The sequence below is a fragment of the Ursus americanus genome, chromosome 23 (assembly GCF_024610735.1).
Source record: "Ursus americanus isolate L20-20 chromosome 23, mUrsAme1.1.p, whole genome shotgun sequence".
Taxonomy (NCBI): Eukaryota; Metazoa; Chordata; class Mammalia; order Carnivora; family Ursidae; genus Ursus; species Ursus americanus.
Genome location: NC_142149.1, coordinates 33,342,255 through 33,366,698, shown reverse-complemented (window position 1 = coordinate 33,366,698; position 24,444 = coordinate 33,342,255). Strand labels below are relative to the sequence as shown.

At 52.6% G+C, this 24,444-nt stretch overlaps 1 protein-coding gene across 2 annotated transcripts in view; it reads left to right on the top strand.

Moving 5' to 3' along the window:
• Window positions 1-20,510, top strand: part of TBX4 (T-box transcription factor 4) — a 31,088-nt gene extending 10,578 nt beyond the window's left edge. Inside the window, exons 4-9 of one of the 2 annotated variants that reach the window (XM_045773431.2) lie at window positions 2,559-2,678; window positions 3,968-4,115; window positions 14,463-14,615; window positions 15,575-15,663; window positions 15,787-16,022; window positions 18,298-20,510. In XM_045773431.2, coding sequence (XP_045629387.1) covers window positions 2,559-2,678; window positions 3,968-4,115; window positions 14,463-14,615; window positions 15,575-15,663; window positions 15,787-16,022; window positions 18,298-18,917 — 1,366 coding nt within the window. In that variant the 3' untranslated portion in view covers window positions 18,918-20,510. The remainder of the gene's footprint in view (window positions 1-2,558; window positions 2,679-3,967; window positions 4,116-14,462; window positions 14,616-15,574; window positions 15,664-15,786; window positions 16,023-18,297) is intronic. The other variant, XM_045773432.2, reaches the window with a different exon arrangement.
• Window positions 20,511-24,444: the final 3,934 nt, after the last annotated feature.

The window sequence follows — 24,444 nt, the reverse complement described above, 5'->3', positions numbered from 1 at the left end:
GCCTGAGTAGTTCAGCCTGGAGCAGTGGACCTTTGAACTCCCCTTTCAGACCCGATATCCCATCCCCCTCCCTGCCTCTAAGTGCCGCTGCCCTTGGAAGAGGGGAATTGGCAGGCAGCGGAGGCAGAGGCTGGGGGATCCCTTCCTTCCCTGCCCCAACTCTTGGCAAAGCCTTCCTGAGGGTGTTTGCCATCAGGAATCCCGTCTATGGTCAGCTTCTAAGAGAAGCGAAATCACAGGACCCCAGTTCCGTGCCTTGAGGAGCTGAGCACAGGCTGCTTATAGGCCCTTAGCCATGTCAGCCTGGCCTCCTGAGCAGCTGAGATGAAGTGTAGTAGGGAGTAGGAGTGGGGGAGGGGCCAGGTCCTTCACCCTCTTCTCGGCCTAGCTTAGGAAGACTATTCAAGTGGCAGGGAGCCATTTTCTCCTGGCCCCCTTGTACATACTGGCCTGGGGGGCAGCCATATCTGCCCTCTGCCATTGCCACCTAGAGGGCCCCGTGCCAGGTCAGCCCAAGCACAGCCAGGCCTGCCCCATTTCGTGGCAGTTTCTGTAGCAGTTACAAAATGGTGGCCTGGAGGGGACAGGATTCTTGGCCTTCCCCCAGGGAGGAGGGGAGGTGAGGCAGCTGCTGCCTTCCCCGCTTCAGCCTTAGGCCTATCAGGGAAGAGGCTGGGCCAGGAAAGAGGGTGGTGCAAGCCCCAGCTGTGCCCCCAGGCCTGGCAGGGGCTGGTAAGCAGGAGGCAGGATTGGGTTCCTGAGCCCTCTCACTTCCCCCATTCCTGGAGAGGGGGTGGGGTGGACATTTGAAAATGCTTTCAATTGACATCTGAGACAAATTCTTCCACACGGTTTATAAGTCCCTAGACTTGCAGCTAGAACTTCCCTCCTCGCTCCAGGCACGCACACACGCACACATGCGCACTCCACTGTGTACTCAACGTACAGGCGCTCGTGCATACACAGGGCCACACACCTCCCACGTCCCTGGCCCGCTGCAGTGCTCTCACGGGCCTTTCCTCCCACAAGAGAGAGGGTGAGCAGACTGGGGCCGGGCCAGGGGTAGAAGGGAACTCTCTACCTCCCGGTCCTGGCCGGGGCTTGCTGTAGGGTCTGCCGGCTTGTGGAGGCCTTGAACCCTTCCAGAAGCCCTGTCCTGTCCAGGTAAGCTAGAACCCCTGTTGACAAAATGGGACGGGGGCGGGCTCCAATCATCTGTTTGAGGTGCCTAGGACAGCTTCTCTTGAGATTCCCCTTATAGTCTCTCAGCTCAGTGAGGAGGCAGACGACCTCTTGATGGCTTTCCTTGAGGGGACTGGTTGGGCACTGTCCCAACTCAGGGGATTTGGTTCCTGACACCTTAGTGTCTCCAGTTAGGTTTGGATCGGCAGCGTCTCTGTCGGGGGAAACACCTTTGTGGGAGATCAGCTAGGAGAGGGTGGGGGTGTCCGAGGAGGATTGTGAGGAAGTTCTCTCTGCCCCTCTGGGGAGGCTGAGTGTCAGGGACCTGGTGACCAGGGGGCAGAGCTGTGCCCCTGCAGGTATGTGTACATGCTGTTGGTCGTGTGTGTGCTGAGGAGTCTGGGGAAGCCCTTCCCTAGAATATTCACCGAGCCTCAGGGTCCCAGACAGTCTTGGCATGAGCTGTGGAAACTGGAAAACTTCCTGTTTTTTGGTGTCTCCATATTCCCAGAGGTCGGTCATCCACTGATTTGTGGAGGGAGGAGTGCAATGAGGGCCAGTGGTAAGAGTCACAAATGGACTCAATGAATCCACACACCAACATATAAGATAGGTAGTAACATCCCCATTTTAGAGATAAGGAAACCAAGGCACAGAGGGATCCAAGCAACTTGCCTAACACCTCACAACCCATGGCACAGTGGTTCTAGAATCTGTGCTTTTCTCCATGAGGCTCCTGAGCTGACCTCGCCTGGCCCCCCATTAGTGTGCACAGGCCCAGGCAAGGTCTTCACACAGTTAAACACTTCTGCTAAACACCCCAAAGGAATCCAAAGACCTAGCAGCACTCTCCTGTTTTCCTGTGAGTTGGTTTGAGGCCTGAAGGTTTCCACAGAGGCAAGGCCCAGAGGAGACACTCCATTGATTACAGAAGCAGCTGACAGGGACTTCCAGATCTTTTGCTCTGGCCCCTGTAATGGCATCCCAGAACTTTAGTAGTGTATGGACTGACAAAGGACAGGAGGCATATTAAGCAGCCAGGTTGGTGTTGAAATCTTCTCTCATGACCCTGAGGGTTTCTGTGCTTTAGCTGCTCACAACTAGTAGGCCTAAATATTAGGGGATCGTGGGGGAGAGGGAATTGTATTGGGGAAGCCAGGTAAGCCCTCTTCCTAGACACAGCTCCTGGGGCTCAGAGCGGCTAGTGCAGCCCTTCCCTTTTGGGGGGGGGCTGAGGCCAGAGAGGGAAGGGCCTTACCAGCTCACACAGTTCTGATAGGGGCCAGTGTCTCTGAAGGCCTTCTGTCCCCTCACCCCTGTGTGCCATGTCTCCTGGTGCCGTCTACGCCTCTGCCTCACACCTTGGCTTCCCCCAGGAGGATGTTCCCCAGCTACAAGGTGAAAGTCACAGGCATGAACCCCAAGACCAAGTACATCCTGCTGATTGACGTCGTCCCTGCAGATGACCACCGCTACAAGTTCTGTGACAACAAATGGTAAGAACCTGGGACCCTCGCATCCCCCGTCTTCTCCCCACCACCTGGTGTTTGGTCCGGGGACTCACCAGTTAGCTCCAGCGTTTGCCCAGACCTGCAGCCTTGGGGACCGAGCCCGCAGGAGCTGCAGGGTCGGCAAATGTCTGCCCACCGGCTGCAGACGGGGCTGGGGCTGGAAAGGAGCTTCAGCGTTTGAGTGTTTGGTGGCTTCCAAGAGTCTGTTCTCTCCCTAGAGCTGTGGACAGACAGGATGGGTGACCATGCTGTGGGGTGGAAGATGGACACCAGCACTGGATGGATATAGGCTCTGGTCCGACCGCACTGGGGAGGAGGATGGGAGCTGTTTTCTTGGGGGACTTTGATATCGGATGGTTAGCACCCAGGTGCCTGGTCCGTGGCATCTCTCTGCTGTCATTCCACTTGCTCATTGTCTGGCTGTGAGCCCTCCCTTTAAGCCGTTGATCCACAGTGAGGGGCAGCTGCCTGGTGGTTGGACGACGAGACCCTCTGGCAAAGGCCAGGGGGGAAACAAGTGGGTTGTAGGGCAAAATGGGGGCTGGGTAAATGAACACTGGGCTGCTTTTCCTAAGGCGACCTCCCCTGTACCCTGTCTGTCCCCAGAGCCCAGGACTGCGCTCCAGAGGAGAGAGAGAGGGATTGAATGAATTAGCAGCCAGTGGATGCGGGCTCCACAGGGGTTGGTAGCAGGGTCAGCAGAGACTGGGCTGAAGAAGCAGGATTCAGTGGCCAGGTCCTGTCAAGGGCCATGTTTCTATTTCTTCTCTCTTTGGGTTGGATTATCATTCAGAACAGGCTCTGGCTGAGGGGCAGTTGCCAACTAATTTCTCTGGGGACAAGCACTCTATTGGGGACGAGCAATTTGAAAGCTGTCTAGGTCCTCTGAGAAGCTCCGTCCAAATAAAATAATTTAAAACATTTTAAAATTGAAACTAGAACATGTACAGAGAAGTGCCTAAATCTCCCCACAATAGATTAGTGATTAGCCCCATTCTCGGAAGTAATAATCACACCTATCTGCACCTTCCCTTTCTCTTTCTGCTGCAATCAAATAAAAGAGGTTCAGAATCGCTGCCCCTCCTCAGCTCGCTCTCCTCTGACCCTCACTCCTGCTCACAAAGTCCTAATCTGAGAGTGTAGAATGAGCAGTGATTTTTTGCCCCCCTCAGGTTTGTGGGGATTTGCTCTCAGAGCAGGCAGGGAATCTGGGCTTTTCCAGACCCAGATTCCAGAATAATCAACTACTGTGGTTCTATCTACTCTGTCGGCAGGATGGTGGCAGGGAAGGCGGAGCCCGCCATGCCAGGAAGGCTCTATGTCCATCCCGATTCTCCTGCCACTGGGGCCCACTGGATGCGGCAGCTGGTCTCCTTCCAGAAGCTGAAGCTTACAAACAACCACCTGGACCCCTTCGGCCATGTAAGAAAGAGGCTGTCTGGCCTTGAGAGCTGGCTTGGGGTGGGGGGGCTGGGTAGGGGTGGAGATGTGGCGCATCCACGGTGGGGATCCAGCTCCGGGCTTTGGCACTCACCGGGGCCAGACTGGAAGGAGCACCGGTCCGGTCCGAGGCCCACAGCCGCACATCCTTCTCCTCACACTTGCCGGCTCCATAGCTTTGGGCCAGTTTCTTGGCCGTTTTGAGCCTTGGTTTCCTTATCTAGAAACCTTTCATGGTTGTGAGAATTAACAGAGAGAATACGCAGGAAGCCCTGTGCACGTGGGAGGCTCTAAATAAATGACGGCTGTTGACAAGGACAATGATGATGGTCAAATCTCTCCACTTCAGTTTCCCCAAATTTGGCCTTGCTGAGCCCACAACACGTTAGCTTTCTTGGGAAAGTTGCCGATGAGTTCTGAAGCCTCTCTTTGGCGTGTGCCGTCTGCCTGGCCTGGCAGCCCCTGCCCTCTGGAAGGGAAGGCCTCGCTCTGGCAGCTCCTTCCTGGCCTTGCCGGGGACCTGGCTCTTACAAGACAGACTCTGAAGCCCCAGGGATGCTGCTGCTGACGCCCCGTCCAGGCTGCGGAGGCTCATTCTTTCCCCATCTGGCTCTGGCAGGCCCACAAAAAACGTTTTATGTGGAAATTTTTAGCTCAAGTGTGTGGCAAACTGAAGTCTGGGGACCTGGTATTATCCACCAGGGCACAGGCCCGGCCCCTCTCGGCTACCCATCGTTACTCTGGAGTACAGGGTGGGGTGGGGTGGAGCACGGGGGCAGCAGAGGTCGCGGGATGCCGTTGCCCAGGCTGTACATGTAACACTCAGGGTGTGGCTGGTGGAAGGCGATGCAGGGGTGGGGTGGGGTGGGGTGCAGGGATGTGCCTCTTTTATACCTAAGTTCTACTCCTGACGAGTTGCATGCAAATCAGAATCCTGTGAATCATAGTTCCTCATGGAAAATGCCAGCAATGGGTCATTTCTGATTGATTGGTCTATAAGACAAGCAGCTCTTAGTTCTAATTTTCGGAGTCCATTCAGTTCTCTTCTGAGTTGGTAATCCATAAACAAGCAACCAGGAGAAAGTTTAATTAACGTAACTAACTCCTGACTTTTCCATTTTGCAAGGAGCACGGGTTTTCCCATGCAAGGCTGGCAGGTGCCATGGGGTGTGCACAGAAAGGTGCAGCCCCAACTTCTCGCGGGGGCGGAGGCAAGACACCGATCTAATGGGAAGCGTGGGCCAAGCCCCCACCTCCCAGAGCACAGGACCTTTTAACTGAGGGACAGAAGGGCCTCCTGGGTCTTACTGGGCACTATCCTGGCCAAGACTTTGCTTCCCGTTGGCTCCTACCTGGCCTCCTCTGCTTGTCCAGGTCATGGGACCAACTGGGAAATGTTAGCGAGGGCCTCTATGGTGGGAATTTGGGACTAGCTGGTGGGCACGTCTCTGCCCACCCCTGCGCACAGGGACCCCACGGGACAGACCACTGGGGTGAGCACAGAGCTTGGCAAGAGCTGATCTTTGAGCGAGGGGCCAAGAGTACCCAGGGATCAAAGCTCTGGGGAGAATGTTGGATGCACAGCTTGCTATCATGGTTCCCCAGCTGCAGGGATGCCTCAGGGGATTCTTCTACCCCCCCCCCAAACTCCTGCAGAAAGTGGCAGGGGAGGACTCACGTGTTTGAAAAGCTGGGCTTTTTTAAGAAGCGGGAGAGAGACCTGGCCTTCATGGCCCAGCAGTAGATTTCCCCAGCCTGGCTTGCCTCTGTGGTGGCTCTGCCGGAGTCCGGAAGGGGTTTGCAGTCATCCTGCTTGCAGTCTTGAGTCTGAGCTAGTGGGGCTGCCTGAGGGGCTCGTGATGTCAGGGGTGCCCCTGGCTACACTCACCAGGCCTGCCTGGAGCTCACCTCTCCTTGGCAGTAGGGATATTCCCCATACTAACTCAGCTCTCTCGCCAGAGGGTTGGGAGGCCGAGCATCTTCATTCTCCCCCCATCCCTGCGTCTACCCAGCACGAGCAGCCTACTGGTTACAGCAACCCATGTACGGTGTCAGGACCCAGAGATGAGGTGACTGTCTCAGGGGCTGGGTGGGAGTAAAGGAGCTGGCTTGGACCCGTACCCGTTCCCAGCCCAGCATTCTTTGGCTTTTCCACCTGTCTTCCTGTCCCCAGGGCTTGAGCTGTCATATCTTCAAGTATGTAGAGCATCACTGGAGAGGGAGAAGCTTTTGACCATGCAGGCGAGGGCTGTGGAGGATGGATTCCTAGACAAGCCCTGTGGACCAGGGCTTTCTGCTCGTGGGCCTGCGCCGGCGGCAGTGCTGAGCCCTTCATCACCCTGCCTGGCTTCTCGGCTTCTCGGCACAGGAGCTTGGGAAAGAGCCATCTCGGGCTACGAGTCTGCCCCGAACAAGCCCTTCCTTCTGCACTGCTCCCCTCCACAGTTTCAGTTTTCCCTAAAATCTCCCAGACCTCGAGGAACTTTCTCAGCCAAATGAACTTTGGACTTTTCCCTTGGGTCTCCTAGTCCCTTGGGGATTTTAGCTGTTGCCTTTCATTTCAACCTTCCCCAGGAGAAGGGTCCAGGGTCCCAGTGAGGGCCTGGGCTTGGCAGCTGGTGCTACAGACAGGAACAGGGACCCCTCAGACCACATGTCCCACAGGTTCCAGGACTGGGTTCTGCCTCGAAAACTCCTTGCAGTGTTTGCTGTGGTCCAGGAGGGCCCTCTGTTGCTTCCTGGGCGGGGGGTGGGGGGTGGGGGTGGGGGTGGTTCAGGGTATGACCACTGATTTCTGGGAGTAAGCCCAAGGCCAGAGAATGGGCAGAAAGGATCAGGGGGGCTGGGCAGGACTGAGCTGCTGCCTTAGGGCTCCAATTCAGCTCCACTTCTGTTCTGCTGCCTAGAGAGGGGCAGGCCCCCCTTGCCTCCTACTTGCACCCCCTCCCACCCCCGGCAGGGTCCTGGGCCAGGTAACCATGAAATGGTAATAGAAGCCGCTTCGGGAAATTGAGGAGGGCCTCACCGAGGTAGGACCTGCCTCCTGCTGCAGGACATAGAGATGGCTGGGTCTTACTTTTCTCCTGATCTGGAGGCAGGGAGGCCATGGCTGCAGGGGGGTGTGTCTGTGTGTCTGTGTGTCTGTGTGTGTGTCTGTGTGTGTGAGAAGAGAGACGGCCCTCACCACCTCTTATGTCCCAGGACCCCCAGATTGCTGACCTGGAAGACCAGCTTATGATTTCTGGCATAGTAAGTCTAACTGTTCCAGAGGCTGGGTTAGCTCCAGCCTGGGGGTGTGGGCTGCAGCTCTTTGGCCACCAAGTGGCACGTGCATTGTCCCCTTGGTGTGCTACTTCCTCCTCTGAGCACAGGCCTCTTCACCCAGGTAGTTACTGCCGAGCCTTGGGGTCCAAGCTGTCCCTCTTCGGGGAGGCAGTTCAGGGTCCCCATTACACGCTCCCAGAGTGCCACGCACCTTTCTGTCCTAGTACTTACCACGGTTAGGATTGTATTTATTTAAAGATTTATTGATTTATTTTAGGGGGGAGAGGTGGAGGGAGAGGGAGAGAGAATCCTACGCAGACTCCGCAGTGAGCACAGAGCCTGCCTTGGGGCTCCATCCCATGACCCCGAGATCACAACCCAACCCACAGTCGGACGCTTAACCAAATGCGCCACCCAGGCACCCCCACAATTTCATACTTATAAATGAAATTTGTTTTTGAATAGGTAATACAGTCCCATGTTTTAAAAATGAACCAATGAATAAATAAAAATGTCTGTAATGAACCATTTGTCTCCTGTGGGTCCCCATCCACCCAGTTTCTTCCAAGCCCAGCCACAGGCAACCACTGTCACTCGTTTCCTTTTGGCATTTCTTTTTGCATATACTAGCAGAATGCAGAATCTCAGTCCTTTCTTTTATACCACAAGGTAGCATACTATAAACGCTTTTGCCCCTGGCTTTGTAAACAGTGTAAAATGGTTATCACGCCCTTCATCTCCAGCTTCCTTTGATTCCTTTCCTTACGGCCGCACAGAATTTCATGGTGCGGTTGTTCCCTTAATCACGTAGCCAGTCCTCACGGAAGAAGTGAAGATGCCTATTTTCGCTCTTTCAGTTAAACTGGTACATATGTCATTTTTCACCTGTGTCAAGCATCTGTGTGGCGAGTTGCTTGCTCAAAGGGTGTTTGGGTTTGGAGTTTGTGGTTTCGCCCTCCATGAGTTGTGCTGATGTGGGTTCCCGGCACCGCTGTAGCCTCCCCAGCACGCGGTGGAGACGTGTGGGCTTTTCCCAGTCTGACCGGAGAACTCTAGATAGCTGTAGTTTCCATTTGTATTTCCTTTATTCTGAGTGAAGGTAAACGTCTTTTTTCCTCTTCTGTGAACTGCTGTCCTTACCCTTTGCTCATTTTTCTCTCAGATTTTCGAGCACTTACCCATTCTAGGAGCGTGTATAAATGGGGAAGACTTAGCCCCTCTGTATGATAGGAATTGCTCGTATGTTTTCTCAGTTTGCCGTTTGCTTTGTGACTTTGCCTATAATGTTATTCCCACACAGAAGTTTTTGATTGACTGTATTGCTCTTTTCCTTATGGATTCTGGATTTTGAGTAGCTGAAAGCCCTTACCCACTCCTCACTTAGAAGGAAAAGTTCTTGTGTTTTCTTCTAGTATTTTATGGATTTATTTTTACATTTAAACCATTGATCCTTTTGGAATTTATTCTGGCATTCAACAGGAGGTGTGAATCCAACTTTTTTTTTTTTTCTAAAGAGCTATCCAGTTGTCCTCACACCAATAATTGACTGGTTCTCTTTCCCCCCTGGCTTCAGATGCCTTATTTCTCTAAACTAAATCCCCATATGAATTTGTGTCTATTCCTGTGCCAGTGCCTTTGCTGTTGAGACCATGATAGGTTTTAGTGTCTGGCAGGGTTGGTCCCCCATTGCTCTTCTTTTGCAGAGTTTTCTTGGCTCGTCTTATCTATTTTTTCATAGGAACTTTGGATCAGCATATAGTATTGAAAAAGACACTTATTTGTATTTCTATTACAAACCCTCGAAATTATAAATTGACTTAAGGAGGATGGATAGGAATGCCTTTCTCTTTGCTGATGCCTGCTTTTTGTCTTTCAAAAGTGTCTCCAACTTCTCTTCATCAGGATCTACACATTTTCGGTTAGGTATTTCATCTTGGTCATCACTATTATAAATGTAGTCTTGGGAAGCCTGGGTGGCTCAGTCAGTCAAGCGTCTGCCTTCGGCTCAGGTCATGATCCCAGGATCCTGGGATCGAGTCCCACATCAGGCCCCTTGCTCAGCGGAGAGCCTGCTTCTCCCTCTGCCTGCCGTTCCCCCTGCTTGTGCTCTCTCTCTCTCTGACAAATAAAAAAAAAATCGTAAAACAAAAGAAGAAGATAGAAAGTTGATAAACTTTAAAAATTAATAAATAAATAAAAAGATAAATGTAGTCTTTGTTCCAGTACCTTTTCTCACTACTTACTTTTGCCTGATTTTTGGATGACTGTGTGACTTCCCTGCTAGATTGGAAACCACAAGGTTTTAAATCACCATTGTACCCTAGTGCCTGGCACTGGGCCTGGCATAGTGGGTGCTGGTAACAGTAAGTGAATGACGGAACCCACTGACGGGGGTGGGATTTAGCCAGAGAAGTCATGTCCTCCGCCAGGGGCTGACCTTCCTCCAAAGCTTATGCTGTCAACTTGTCTGTGGGGACCCAGGGCTATTGATCTCCCTCTTTTCCTCTTTGTCTCCCACATTTGCTGCACCCTGTGTGTGCTGAGCCCTTGCAGGGTGCGTTGGGAGATACAGATGCCCCGTACAACTCCCGAGCAGGCCTGGTGCTCCCCAGCCAGGCACGCGTAAGAGCTCAGGCTCAGGAATTAGAGCCAGTTCGAGCTCCGCCTCCCACTGGCTGGCTGAAGTTGGGCAAATGCCTTCACCTCCCCGAGCCGCAGTCCCTCGTCTGTGCCGAATGCGCCCCCAAATAATGCCTACTTTATAGGGTTGTTGTAAAGAGTACTTATTCGACAGGCGTACGCTCCTCCGCACAGGGCCTGGCACATAGGCTACGCTCCGTAAACACTGCAGTGTCTGTGAGAGAAAGCAGAAAGCTTGCCGGGCCCCTGGGCTGCTGCCGGGGGAGTGAGGCCTGAGGCATATCTGGCCAAGGCCTCGGGAGTTGGCTAATGGGCGGCCTGACTCAGGTCTAGTTTGGATATTCTTTCAGCCAATCACTTACCTTTCTGGGTCTCCGTTTTTTCCTCTTTTTGTGTAAACCGTAGATCCTGTCTCTGTCCTTACCTCTTTGCAGGACTGGAGAGGATAAGCAGGATGAAGGAGAAGGTAGTCTTAGAAAGTAAAATTCTGAGGCAGGGGAAAATCTGGTTTTAATCTATGACGAAATGGACATCAGTCACACTTGGGTGGCTAGCATCCAGATACACTGTGTTCTGTGATGGACGTTAGGGCCTGGTGAATCCTCGTCTCTGCAGTGTGGGGTTGACACTTTATTATTAATTTCTGAGCATGTTGTTGTGAGCAGGGTGTGCTCTCTGAGAGGCCATCTGGAATCTTCTCAGGATTCTGTCTCCAACCGGCTGTGGGTTCTTGGGCAAGTCATGTTCCCTCTACAAGCCTCCTGTTTCTCATCTGTAAATTAGGAGGTCGGACTTGAATGATTTCTGTGGTCTGCCTCTCTATGTCCTAATGTGCTGTGATTCTAATGCAGATCAAGCTGGACCTCATTGGCCAAGCACGCTAGGGCAATCTCCCGGGGAGATGGATCTCTGGCGCTATCACAGTTGTTAAAATAGAACAGGCTTCTGAATTGTAGCCAGAACATAATGAATCCCATTTCTGTAAAACAATGACGGGACCAGTCATGTAGTGGGGTTTTCTGACGTGGCTGGTCCGTTTGGCCCAACATCCTCTGCCACAAACATAAATGTGAGACTCTGGCAAAAGAGATTAATGTGGCGCCTGAGGAACTTCCGAGTAAAGCCAGGTGTGAGTCACAGAGTTGGTTTCACATTCTCCTGGGCTGTTGGGGCTGAGGCGCCAGTTGAAATTTGCGTTGGTTCCATGACTGGGACTTTCTTCCAGACACCTGTCCAGCTTCCAGACTGTCCGTGTTAGGAGGGTGTTTGGGACCACTTCTTAGTCGAAGGCCTCCCTTTACAGATGGGGACCTGAATGACTGGAGGGAAATAGCTTGCTCAAGACTTGCAGCTGCTGAGCAGAGATCCACAGAAGCTTCTGGACCCTTCCTGACTTCTCTGTGTCTGGGATGCACCCCCTAGTGGCTCCTCCCTGCCCCTGCAGGTCTGGCACTTTCTCTCTTCCCAGGTTTCCCTGCCAGCCAGTCTGGGTCCTTCCCCTAGAAGGTGTGTTTGGCAATCTCTCCACCTCAGTCAATGGAGGACCTTGTCCGATAGGCCAAGGAGTTCGGCCTTTATTCCAAGGGGCAAAAGGAAACCATCAAAGGTGGCATTATGAATATAAGACATTTACTGAGCTCTAAATGCTGGCAGGAATGGGAGAGGAGAACTTGGGAGGAAAGAGGAGGAAATACAAAGGAAACGGATAATCTTCCTGGATGAACTGGAAGGTTCTAAGCAGCGGAGTGACCTGATCTGATGTGTAGCAGGTGAAAATGGAGATGGAGACAGGGAGGAGGTGGTCCCAAACCCAGAGAGAGATGAGGGGGCCTGAATCGGGGCTGGACAGTGGGAATGGGGCGGCTTTGATCTTGTGGATGGAGTCACGGGACTTGGCCGCTGACTGGACCTGGAAGTGAGGACCGTGAGGAGCAGGGGGTTGATGATACCCGGGCTCTGGCCGGACCGATACAGCCCAGGACGCCCAGGTGGCAGAGGAGCACGGTGGGTGCTGTGACCTGTCTGAAGGCATCCTTAGGGGACAGTCCCCCTCACTGCGTAGGTGCCTGCGTCTGCTTAGGTCTGTCAGTCCACCGTCTGTGTTCTCCCCGCCCTCAGAGAGCCGGAGTGGCCAGGGCCTGGTCCCGTGCGGGGGGCCGCAGCATGCCGGTGCTCACCGAGAGGTGGTCTGTGCGCAGGTTTAATCTCTTGTTTTGACCTGGAAAATGCCTTAGAGGCTACCTTGTCTCTAGCGAGCAAAGGAAGGTAGGAGAGGAAGGGACAGAGAATTTGCGGTCATGTCCCAGGTCTTCCCACTCCTGTAAGCCTGCCTTGCACTTACTAGTTCCTGTCTTGGGGTAAAGGAGCCCAGAGGTACAAAAGGAGTAAAAGATATGGCCCTTTCTCTTTTTCTTCTGAGGAGTTTACAGTTTAATTGAAGAGACAAGCAGAAACAGGAAACCACTAGGAAGCAACACAACAGCCAAGTAGACAATGTGTGGGGAGGAAGTTTCAGAATCAGGGGTTCACAACAGGACCCAGTGATCTGGGAAGGCTTCCTGGAAGAGTTGGGCCTTGAGATGATAACCCTAGAAGGTGAGAGATAAGGGGAAAGGAAGATCAAGGAAAGGGAACTGCATGTGAAAAGGCCCAGAGGTGGGAGGGACTCTGGGGACTTCTGGAGGCATCTAGGCCACCTCCCAGGTATTTAGTTTCCAGGTCTTCTGGGAACTTGTGTCCTTTGTGGGCTCCTGCAGCTGGGGGCAGTGCGGGGTGACAGAGTAACCTAAGGGGACTGGGAGGTGTTTCCCAACACTCATCCCCTCTCCCCAGCCTCCTGGAAACGGATGTCCATTGAGGCCTCCCAAGGCAGAACTTATGTCCACTCTGAGTTTGTTTATCTGGAAGGCTCCAAGTTGGGCAGTGGGTCCCCAGTTACAGGACATGGCTGGGGGTTCGGGGTGCCTGTACCTGCCCTGAGAGGGTCCAGAGATTTGTCTCTGGGGGCTGAGGGGGGCACAGCCCGTGCAGAGGGCAGAAAAGCTGGTTCCTGCTGGATGGGGTGACCCAGCCAAACCGAGGAGCCCAGGGAAGGCCAGAGGCCACGGCCCAGCTCCTGAGCCCCTTACTGTCAGCCACGCCTGCCCTCTGGGCTGTCTCTGTCCCCAGGCTGTGCTGAATGTGGCACCTTTTCCCAGACTAACGCTTCTGCCCTGGCTTGCCCTGGAAGAGCCTGGTTCCGGCCCTTCTTTTGGCACTCTGGTCACCCAGAGGTTTAATCTGGGAACTGGGAAGGGTGGGCTAGCCCAGGAAGGGGCACTCCTAGAAGGAAAGGAAGGAGAGAAAGGAGCTCAGAGAGTAATGGGGCCAGAGGGCCAGGCCAGCCTTGCCCAGCCAGGATAGGAGCCAAAGGGTTAACAAAAGCAGCAGTGCTGATAAAATGCCCCAAATTCCTGGTCCTGCCTCCAACGGAGAGGGCGTCTGGCAAATGTCAACGATAAAAAATACATTTTAACGGCACCTGATGCAGCCGCTACCGTGGGGCACGGCCGAATGGAGCAGGTTTGGGGCGGCAACTACTGTGTGTTTCTCCCAGGGCTCTGGGAACAAACGTCCTGGGCTCTTCTGGCCGGGTGTGGCGACGCCACCCCAACCCCAGGCACCCTCAAGGGCCCATAGGTGCGTGGGGCCTCTGGCCGTCTCTGGCATTATTTCTGGAACTTTGCTCTCTCTTCCCTTGCTACCTGGAACTCAAGCCCATGATGGAGCTTCCCTCTGGGCGGTGAGCAGCCTTGAGCAGGTCTGAGGGCAGGATGCGTCTGGGTCTCCCCGAGCCCCTTCAGCAGGCCTCTGCAAATGTGGAAACGGATGAAAAAGGTTGGAGCAGGACACTTTCCTCAGCTGCTCCCCCATGCTGCATACCCGCGCAGGCATCTCTAGGAAAGGCAGGTCACACGGCAGTGGGGGGAGGAGGAGAGGCAGGAGGGGAGCGGGAGCAGCAGGGTGAAGGCGCAGCTAGAGCGGGGAAACCCGAGGGAGGTTAGTTATGTATGAGGATCCTCTTTTACAAAAATATGAAAACCGAGGCTCAGAGAAGTCCAGTGACTTGCCCGAGGTCACACAGCGGGTCAATGACACCCTGGACCTTTGCCTACAGCTCAGAATTCCACCTGCTACGCTGTGCTGAGGTCTTGGGGCCAGGCATTGGTTCTGGAGCAGAAAGGCTGAGTAGGGACCATGGAGGCTGAGCTGGGACCCAGGGACCTGCTTCTTCGCTTGGGAGCATTAGCACCTTTCTGGCCTGTCGCACTATCAGGCCCTGGAACCTGGGCTTTTAGGAGAATGAAAGCCAGCCCAAGGCCAGGTAACAGACCAGGGACAATAGGGTGGGGACCTGGAGCTCAGAAAGAGACTCTTCTCTTCCAGATCATCCTCAACTCCATGCACAAGTACCAGCCACGGCTGCACATCGTGAAGGCTGATGAGAACAATGCTTTCGGCTCCAAAAACACAGCCTTCTGCACCCATGTGTTCCCGGAGACTTCCTTCATCTCCGTGACCTCCTACCAGAATCACAAGGTACAGCCGCCCCCCAGCCCCCACCACTGACCCTGCCTGGCATTTCTGTGCCACCACAGAGAGACAGGAAAGGAAGCCCCCATGCTCGAGGTGGAGGGGCCTCGGACACCTGGACTGTCCCCCAGAGCAGTGAGAAAGCAAATGCTGAGCAGGAAGAGAGACCAGACCCCTAAATCTCTAGTGTGAATAACTATGGGGAGGGGACAAAGTTGGCAACCGTAAGAACCAAGAGTGTGGAGCTTGCCTCGTGGCTTGAGTGTTAGGCCATTTCTTTCTATAACCTTCTTTGCCCTGGTGGGATTCAAAGGTCAGATTCTGGGCCTGCCAGGAAAAAGGGAAAGAATGGGGAAAGGAGCCTCAGGGCACGGTCAGCTGTGTGGGGGCCAGGAGACTGAGCGTGTCAGCTGGTGGCCAGAGGGGTCTATCTCCCACCCTGCCACAGCCCTTCCCCAGCCTGACGGCCCCCAAATAGCCTCCGGATCCCTGCATGGGCCACTCTCCCCTGTCTCTCTGCCTCTGCCCAGGCTGCCCTTCTCAGGGAGCTTGTCACATCGTGCAAGGGACTGGCCAGGTGGGCTGGGGGCGTGAGGAAGGGCCGTAGGCTGTGGCAGATTTCAGCCAGAAGAGTGACAGTCAGATTTGCATTGAGTACGGCCCCTCGGAAGCTGAGGTGGCTGATGCACTGGACGGGGTGACACGGGTGGGAAGCTGTTAGGGGCACGCAGGTAGCCCGGTGGGGCAGGAGAACAGGAGACAGAATCAGGAGGTCCGCAGGGAGTAGAATGGACGGAAGCCAGCAAGGAGCCAGCCGTGAATGGGGAGTGCAGGGTGGCCGAGGGCTGGGGTGTGCACCTTCCCAGGACCCTGCCAGGAGCTCAGAATGGTCTGGGACAGGGGAGGAGGGCCAGCAGCCAGCCCAGTCCTCTACCCCCGTGACTCTGTGTGTCCTCTCCTGACAGATCACACAGCTGAAAATTGAGAACAACCCTTTTGCCAAGGGATTCCGGGGCAGTGACGACAGTGACCTGCGTGTGGCCCGGCTGCAGAGGTGGGGCTGCCTGGCCCGGGGCGGGGCGGGGGCAGGGCTGGGGGTGGGGTGCAGACCCGGTAACCCTCAGAGTATCTTTACTCTCCTCCTGTCTCCCCGTCACTGCCCTCCCCACCTCTCCAGCAAAGAGTATCCTGTGATCTCCAAAAGCATCATGAGGCAGAGGCTCGTCTCCACCCAGCTCTCAGCCAAGCCCGACGTCAGCCCCCTGCACGGTGCCCACCAGGCGCTCCAGCACTACCAGTATGAGAATGGGGCTCACATGCAGTTTGCTGCAGCGGAGCCCCAGGACCTTCCCCTCAATGCCTTCCCGGCCCAGAGGGACTCCAGCCTCTTCTATCACTGCCTGAAAAGACGAGGTAGCTCTCTCCTAGTCTGGAAGCCCTAGAGGGTCAGACGTGCGGTAAAGCTCTTGCTACACTCCCCACCATACGTGCGAACATGCACGGTGCACACCTGTGTGGGCTCGCACGCACACACACGCACACCTGGTTATCGTGTGGCCCGGAAGCTTAGCGGCCGTGGCCGGTCTTAGTGCCGGGATGTTGATTCTTAATTGTAATGCAGCCTTCAGAATCCTCACAGACAGCTTATGGCCTTGGTGTCCCCAGGACCCCGGTTGCTACCCTTGCCCAGTGCCAGGGGCTCCTTACAGCCACTGCTTTCAGAGCCTTCGAGGGGTGGGCAGATCACACAAAGTCAGGTGGGCTTGGTCTTTAAGCCTGGGAGGAGGCCAAAGCCTCAGGGTCCAGAGGTGTGGGGATTGGGGCTGTCATTTATCAAAGCACCCTCAATCCTAAAGCAGGGGTGACCCAGAGTCATGAGAACAGGCTCCCCACCTCATCATACCAGGATCTGCAAAGGCGTCTTAAGAATGGAAATCAGCTATGTGGATGTAGATTGGGGGCCGGGAAGCCAGACAGAAGAACTGTTTTCTTTTTCTTTGAAGGAGAGGAGCCCTGAGCATCTATGCTCTGATACTGGGTCTGGTCTCAATTTCTCCATCTATAATATAGATGATTACTGTTTATACCAGAAGAACTCTCAGGGCCCCTTAAATTCTCTTGGGAATGAGTTTGGGGACTTTTCCTTAGAATCCAGAATGTTCTTTCCACCTAGCTCCAAGGGAGCAGCTGGTAGAGCTCTGCGTACCCTCTGCTCCAGTCCTATTAGAACGAATGACCTAGAACAGGGGTCAGCAAACTGTGGCCCTTGATCCAAATCTGGACTGTTGTCTGGTTTCGTTTGGCCTGTGAGCCATAAAAAATGGTTTTACATTTTTTCAAGAGTTGAAAAAAAAAATCAAAGGATGGCTATTTCATGATATGTTAAATTACATGAATTTCAAATTTTAATATCCACAAATAAATTGTATTGGAGCACAGACACACCCATTTGTTTACCTGCTGTCTGTAGCCACTTTCATGTGACACCAGCAGGGTCAAATGGCTGCAAGATTCCGTTTCGGTCCACAGAGCCTAAAATATTTACTATCTGGCCTTTTCCAGAGCAAGTTTGCTCACTCCTGACCTCGAGTGACTGGGCCACTTTCCAAGTCCAAGAGCTTCATGTTCTTGAGAGAAAGGAGGAATTTAGAGAGAAGATAGAGAGGAGGGATGAATGAGGGATAACGAGAGAGCTGGGTAAGAGAGAGGGCCAATTTCCTCCTCTTCAGGGGAGATGCTTCCAGAGGGGCGGAGGGGAGAGGTGAGTGCAGGTCCACTCACCCCCAGGCCACTCTGCCCTGCGTACACACACAGCTCCCAGAATGAACCCCTAGAGAAAACAGAGGAGGGAGGCCAAGTGAAGCCATTGGACGAGTGTCCTTCAGTTTGTTGAGTGGGCTGTTGCCAAGTTCTCAGGCCTGGGTCGTCCCTGAGTCCCCGGGGAGGATGTGCCACTCCAGACAGTCAAGCTCTCATGGTTGAGGACATCGAAAGACACACATATGTGGTTTGGGGCAGCTGATGACATCTTTCCCCAAAGAGAGTATCAGCTTAGCCTTAAAAGTCCAAGTCACCTTTTACTTATTATCAGCTCCATTTCTTAATTTTGTAAACACTGTTATGTTGGAATCTGCATAATAACAGTCTGCTGGGACTCCTTTGAACACATGCAGGGTTTGCTTCCTCTTCTAAAAGCAACAGGAATGTGCCTGCGAGTAGCTTTGGCTTGCTAAGGCCTTCCTGGGAGCTGAGGATTAAGGCAGAAACATTGTGGCTTTAATTTTCTGGCTAATTCAGACAGATGTGGCCTCTGGGCCTAGTTTGGCCTGGCAAATGCCTCCACTTTCCTTGGCCAGGGTGGGCCTCGCCTAAGAATGCCAGTGCACATTAAGGCCTCTTCCCATCCCCAAGAGTCAGGGTGGCAAAGGATGAAAGCTATACGCCGCCTGGCTAACCACATCACTCGGTGTCCACTGATGTGGTGTCCCCCGTGGCCTGTGAGCAGGGTCCATAATCTGACCACTTCTTGGCTGCTGCCACCTTTTAAAAGCTGTAGCTGGTGCCATGGCCACACGGGCAAGGGCAAGGCCTGAATGACAATGGCGGGCCGTCTCAGCATCCAAAAGGAGGGTTCGGGGCCCTGGGCTGGTGGAATATGGCTCTTCCTGAAGGTTTCCTTGTCTTCCAGCAGACAGTGCCCGCCATCTGGACTTACCCTGCAAGCGAGCCTATCTGGAAGCGCCCCCTGCCGTGGGAGAGGATCATTATTTCCGTTCTCCCCCTCCCTACGACCAACAGATGCTGAGCCCCTCCTATTGCAGTGAGGTGACCCCAAGAGAAGCCTGTATGTACTCAGGTTCGGGGCCCGAGATTGCCGGGGTGTCCGGGGTGGACGACTTGCCCCCACCCCCCCTGAGCTGTAACATGTGGACGTCGGTCTCCCCGTACACAAGCTACAGTGTTCAGACAATGGAGACTGTGCCTTACCAGTCCTTCCCCACGCACTTCACCGCCACCACTATGATGCCTCGGCTGCCCACTATCTCGGCGCAGAGCTCCCAGCCGCCGGGCAACACCCACTTCGGCGTCTATAATCAGCTCGCACAGTCTCAGGTCCGGGAGCGGGGGCCCACCGCCTCCTTCCCCAGGGAGCGCGGCCTCCCTGCCGTGTGCGAGAGGAAGCCTCCCTCTCCACACCTGAATGCTGCCAATGAGTTCCTCTACTCTCAGAGCTTCTCCCTGTCCCGGGAAGCTTCCTTACAGTATCATTCAGGAATGGGAACTGTAGACAACTGGACTGACGGATGACTCCCCTGTCTGTCGACAGCCCCAGGACCATGTTGATCCAGTGTTAACCTCTGTGGGTGGCCTGCGCTACCGAGAAACACAGGAAGGTACTTCAAAGGGTGGGGTGTCTGCGTGTGTGCCTGCGTGTATGTGTCCGTGTGTCCGTGCGTACGTTTGGAGAGCATCCACCTTCTGACATACAGCTGAGGCCATGACAAGGAAGAAAACCACAATTATCTAAGAAGTGATTTGGGCTGCAGGACCTGGGTCCACTGTTATCTCACGTCTCTTGACAGGTGCATGGCTGGGACGGGAGTGGAGAGTTCATGTGAGTTATTTAGAGGTTTTGATAATATAATCTTTGATTTACTCAGGGGCCAGGTGGTGAGGTCTGTCTCATAGGGAAGGTTGGGGAAGACTCTCATTGCTGGGGTGGGAGGGCTCTGTGCACGTCTTTGAGTTCCTGGCCTTCTGTTAGCAAGAAAAGCTGGAAATCTTGTCTGGGGAACAGGGGGCCCACTCTTTTGGCCTCTGGAGATTCTGTGAGACGACCCGAGACACGCGCTCCGCTAAGCCACAAAGCGCGCTCTGGGAGTGGAGCTGACGGCTCAGTCAGTGGTCTGGAAATCGATCCCTGGACTCCCGAGGACTGAGGGATGACTTTCAGAGAAGGTCATGTGCTAAGTGCCACTTGATGGTATTAAAAAAATTTTTTTTCCTTCAAGAGGAGGGAAAATGCAGCCAATAGCATCTCTGTCATCATTCAGGTTTTCTTTTATGGTACAAAGCCCTTCCCCTGAGCCCCCGACATGCAGTTTCTCACTCTCTCTGGTGTACAAGACTCAGCCTCTCAGGCACCATCTGCATCTGAGGACTGGCAATTACGAAACACAATTCACCTGGCAAAGTCCCCAGAAGACCACACTGGAGCTGCTGCCAGGCAGAGCCTGTTCTGCTCCCAGAAAATCCTCGCCTCTGGAGCAAGAAAGCCCAACAGAAATAAAAACAAGAATTGAGAAAACATTCATTCCTTCCAGTAAATTCAGCCAGGGAGCTCAGAGAAGCAAGGATAATTCTCCATGAGGCGGATCGTGGAGTCCCCAGCCCAGCTCTTTAGTGTTGAACGTCACCAGACCATCCATGGGGCTGGTGTGAACTCTGTAATCAAATTTGGGAAATCACTAAACTCTTTGCATGCTGAATAGCTATTTATATATTATATAAATAAATCTTTCTCTCTCTCTCTCTCTCTGTCTCTCACAAATGCAGGCCACATGTCAAATTCAGCTTTGCTTTTTACAAATGAATAAACTTAATAAAATGAACGCTGGAGGGGGTATTTGGAAAGACATCTATTTAAATTTTTATTACACATTTGATGTTAAAAACTAAGAATGGTTTAGATAAAACATATAAATAAATAATAAATATATAAATATAAATAAATAAATAAATAAATAAATAAATAAATATATATATATATAAACACACACACCACAGATTAAACTTTATTAGAAGACACAATAGCCAACAGGGGATATGGAACTTCAAGTGTTTTGTTATATAGCGTGGACATTTTATTTTACATATCGGAACATAAAGCCATTTTACAACTGTGAAGTGTGTGGATGCTCTTTACTACTGACTTGTCATTTCTTGGCTCAGCAATGGTTCTCAGCCTCCCTTTTGCTGGTATTTTTTTTCTGTGCCTCTGAGCATTTATACCATGGAGCCTCTGACCCTCGAGTGAAGGAATTTAGAGCCAACAGAACAACTGTACCTCTGATCTTATGATATTCCCCAGATGACTCCAGGGCCCACAAAGACCCCAGAAGGGCAAGGCAGGCAGTACACCAGAATCTGTCCCCTTTTAGTAGTCTACACACAGCCCGGTAATTTAGGGAAGGTGGTCTTACAAGTAGAGAATTCTTGGTGGGATTTATGTGGCTTCTTCAGACAAGGAACTGAAAAGCAGGTTGGAGTGAGAGCCTGGGCCTTCCTGGAGAGGTCAAATGTCTGAGCTCATCAGCCATCTGCCCCCCGGAGAAAGGAATCAAGGCCTGGCAGAGACCTCTGCTTCCCACTCCTCAGCCAGATCCCTAAATCTTGGCCATAAGATGGAGTGGGAAAAGGGGAAATGAAATTCAGTCCAGGTTCACCCTATTAGATTAGATGAGAAGCTAGTGTGGGAAAGTGTGTTGGGTTTCCCCCCTTACAACATTTTGCCTCTTGCCCCCTCCCCTCATAGCTCCTTTTCTAAAGCTGCTCATTGTCACCCACCGTCTCTACAGCAGGCTGGTCTGGGAAGCCAGGAAAAGAGAAAGCAAGGATAAGGGCGTTCTTTAAACTCTCATCTTCATCAGGATGAAGATGAGGTTTCCTGTTAGGTAAAAAGTCAACCTTGTCATCTATTTCCCCCAAGTCCTTTCCTGTGGCTGTAGGTCTGCTCTCTGGGGAGACTTCTTCCTGCAGAAAGAGGCCAAACTCCTTCTCCTTCTCTCCTTGGCTGTTGGCTCCCATCTTGGGCTAGTTGGTCACAGAGAAAAACTTAACTGAACCTGGCTTAGAGTTCAGGGAAGGGGTGGGCTCTTCCTGACTCACACCTGCTTTGCTCTTTTCTTTCTGGGTGAAGCCTGCATTCCAGGATACCCCACACTTTCTAGAACCCCAGACAGAGGGCTGGGAGCTAGATGTGGCTTCCCAGGCTCTCTCCAGGCACACAGTTGCCTGAGTCCAAGGTAAAGAAAGCTGTCTCTTAGGGGATATTCTGCCTTTAGGCGGCCCCTATCTTCCTACCAGCTTTCTGGGAAGCATGAGGTCCTTGGGCTTCCCCACCTGGGCATGGCTAGAGAGCAGGGCCTGCAGTGGGATTTGTGGAACTTTCCTGCCCCTCTGAATCAACAAGTCAATAAAAAGGGGGCACATGGGATACCCTGGAACAAAGGGCACCATTCAGTAGCGCCAACAGGTCATACATCATCGGGCCAGAAACCTGCCACATGAAAAGTGTCTGCTTCTACAGTGCCCTGCTTGGGAAGGGGGGGGGGGGAAACGATGAATATTCAGCTGTGAGGCCATAGACAGGCAGCCCCCCCTCCCCCCAGGCACTGCTCTCCGGCCCAGGCCTGGCCGCTTGGGGAGAGGGGGCTAGGCTCTCAGCTGCAGCTCAGCTACCCAGCTGCCCTCCAACAACAGGAGAGCCTGGAACAACAAAAAGGAGAATGAAAGAGAAGCTGGGTCAGACTGACAAATTGTTAAAAAACCAAACCAACTTCCAGTCTTGGCTGGGCCTCAGGGGGTCAAGAGGCCTCGGCTCGCCCCACTAATGGAGCCTGCTGGAGAAGTAGCAGCCCCAGCCTTGCAGTGTCTTATCTTACAACATAAAATTAAAACCCACTTAAAAGGCCGGAGGGCATGTTAACATTCCCCCTGCTGTCTAATTGAAGTAGTTCCCAGTGCAAAGGATTTCACTTGAAAGATGTCCCCCTCCAAGCCCCAGTTCTCCCGCTTGGCAGGCAGGAGAAGGGAGCGGGGAGGGAGAGACTGTCATTTCAAAAGACCAGCACTGGCTCAGGCAGGAAAAGCATGATTCTGTTGGCCGTCCCCACCCAGGCAGCAGGTGGCGACAGCAAAGGTTAGGACAGGCTGGGTTGTTTTGTATTTTTTAAAAATTTACAAATTCATTAGTAGCTATGTCAGCAGAGGCCAGACTCCTGACAAGAAGCCCGGGTAATGATTCAAATATGGCGAGTCCTGCAGCCGAGAGCATTCTAGTCCGTCCCCCAACAACGCCATGCTCCCTCCTATGCAAATACATTACAGGTCTCCGAGGCATACGGAATCAATCAGGGACATCCTGTAAAGGTGATGAACTTGCACTGGCCATCCCGAGTAATGGGAACCAGTCAGCCTGCAGCCGGCTGGAACTGAAAGCCAAGGTGACAGCTATTAAGCAATTGTGTGCAGAACAAAATGGCAAAGGGGCCGGGTAATCAGTTCAATTTCGATGGGCAACCCAAGCAACTGCAGCGTCTGTCGTCTGTCGCAGCTGATTAGAGAGGCCGGCCAGAGCTTTCAATGCGAGCCCATCAGAGATCAGAAACAGGCCTGGGATGAAAAGGGAAAGAACTGTCTCCTGAGAAGCAGGCGATGAAGGACTCTGTTTTATGTGACTATGTTCTTCTTTCTCTCCTTGAAGAAAGAGGAGAAAAAAAGCGAGCAGTTTGGAGATTAGATAGTTTTCTTTTCAGCCATTTATCATTATGAAGGAAAGTAGACAGGGCAGGGGCAGAAAAACCTCCAGTGGGATTTCTGCGAAGTTTCACTAAGAAGGACCAGGTTTACACTTCGCAGCTCAAACAGCCCCTGCTTATTACCACAGCCTGACGGGGTCTGCAGAGCGTCCAGAGTCCCTCTTCTCTAACAAGGGCAAACAGGTCCCAGTGCTCAGAGGATCACAGAAATTCTCCTGCAGAAACCCCAAACCACCAAATTGTATCATTTGTGAAAAATTAAAGCCTGAGTTGGAATAATGGGGAGAGGAGGAAAATGGGAAAGGAAAAGATGAGACAGAGTTGTACAAAGTCGCAACCGGTAAGGCCCCAGCGGCGGCCCTCCATTTCCCTGGGCCCAGGGCAGGGCAGGAAGGGCCCTGGCTGTGTCAGCCCCAGGTCAGCACTGACCCTAGTATGATGCTGGACCCTGGCAGCCTGCTTGAAAATTCTAGGCTTGTGTTCGGTTCTCCAGGGCAGGGGTGCTCAGGGAGGTTGAGCAAGGGCACCCCCAGGTACAGAAGCCATGACAGAGACCAGGTCTGGGACCCAGGAGGGAATGAGAAGCTTGTGAGTCGACGGCAGGGATGCAGACCCAGGAAGCAGAGGGCCATGCTGGAGCCCAGGGTGGGAAAGAAGCATCTGAGGTAGGGCCTCGGTGAAAGAGGAAGGGCTGATTTAGAAATGGAGGGCCCTGGGTGCCCGTGAGCAGCTCCTTAAGAATTACAAACAGATAATGAACTTGAACAAAGCTAACCTCATGAATCACCTGAAATGCAAATTAAAGTGATAAAACGCCACTTTTATCTAACCAATTAATAAACATTTAAGAAAAGATGCGGGGAGCACCTCTCAATCATTGCCAGTGGGAACACAGATTGTTACAGTTATTCTAGAAAAAGCAATTTGGTAAGTTGGACAAAGACTCTAAAAAGTGTTCATAGCCTAAAGAAAATAACCAGAAATGTGGACATAGCTTAATGCTCTATAATGTTCATTATGGTATTATTTTTAATAGCCCAAATTGGCAGAAAGTAAATTATGGTTAAATAAATTATGATATACTCATATTCTGGACTATGATGTAGTCATTGAAATTATATTTACAAAGTGTGTTTAATGACATGGGGGATTGATTTAATACTAAGTGAAAAAAGAGGATCATAACATAGAGTGTGATCTCAAGAATATTTGGGAATGAAAAAAACATATTGGTGCAGCCAAACTACAGACCATTAGACAGCAGTCAACAAGAGAACGAAATATATAAATATATA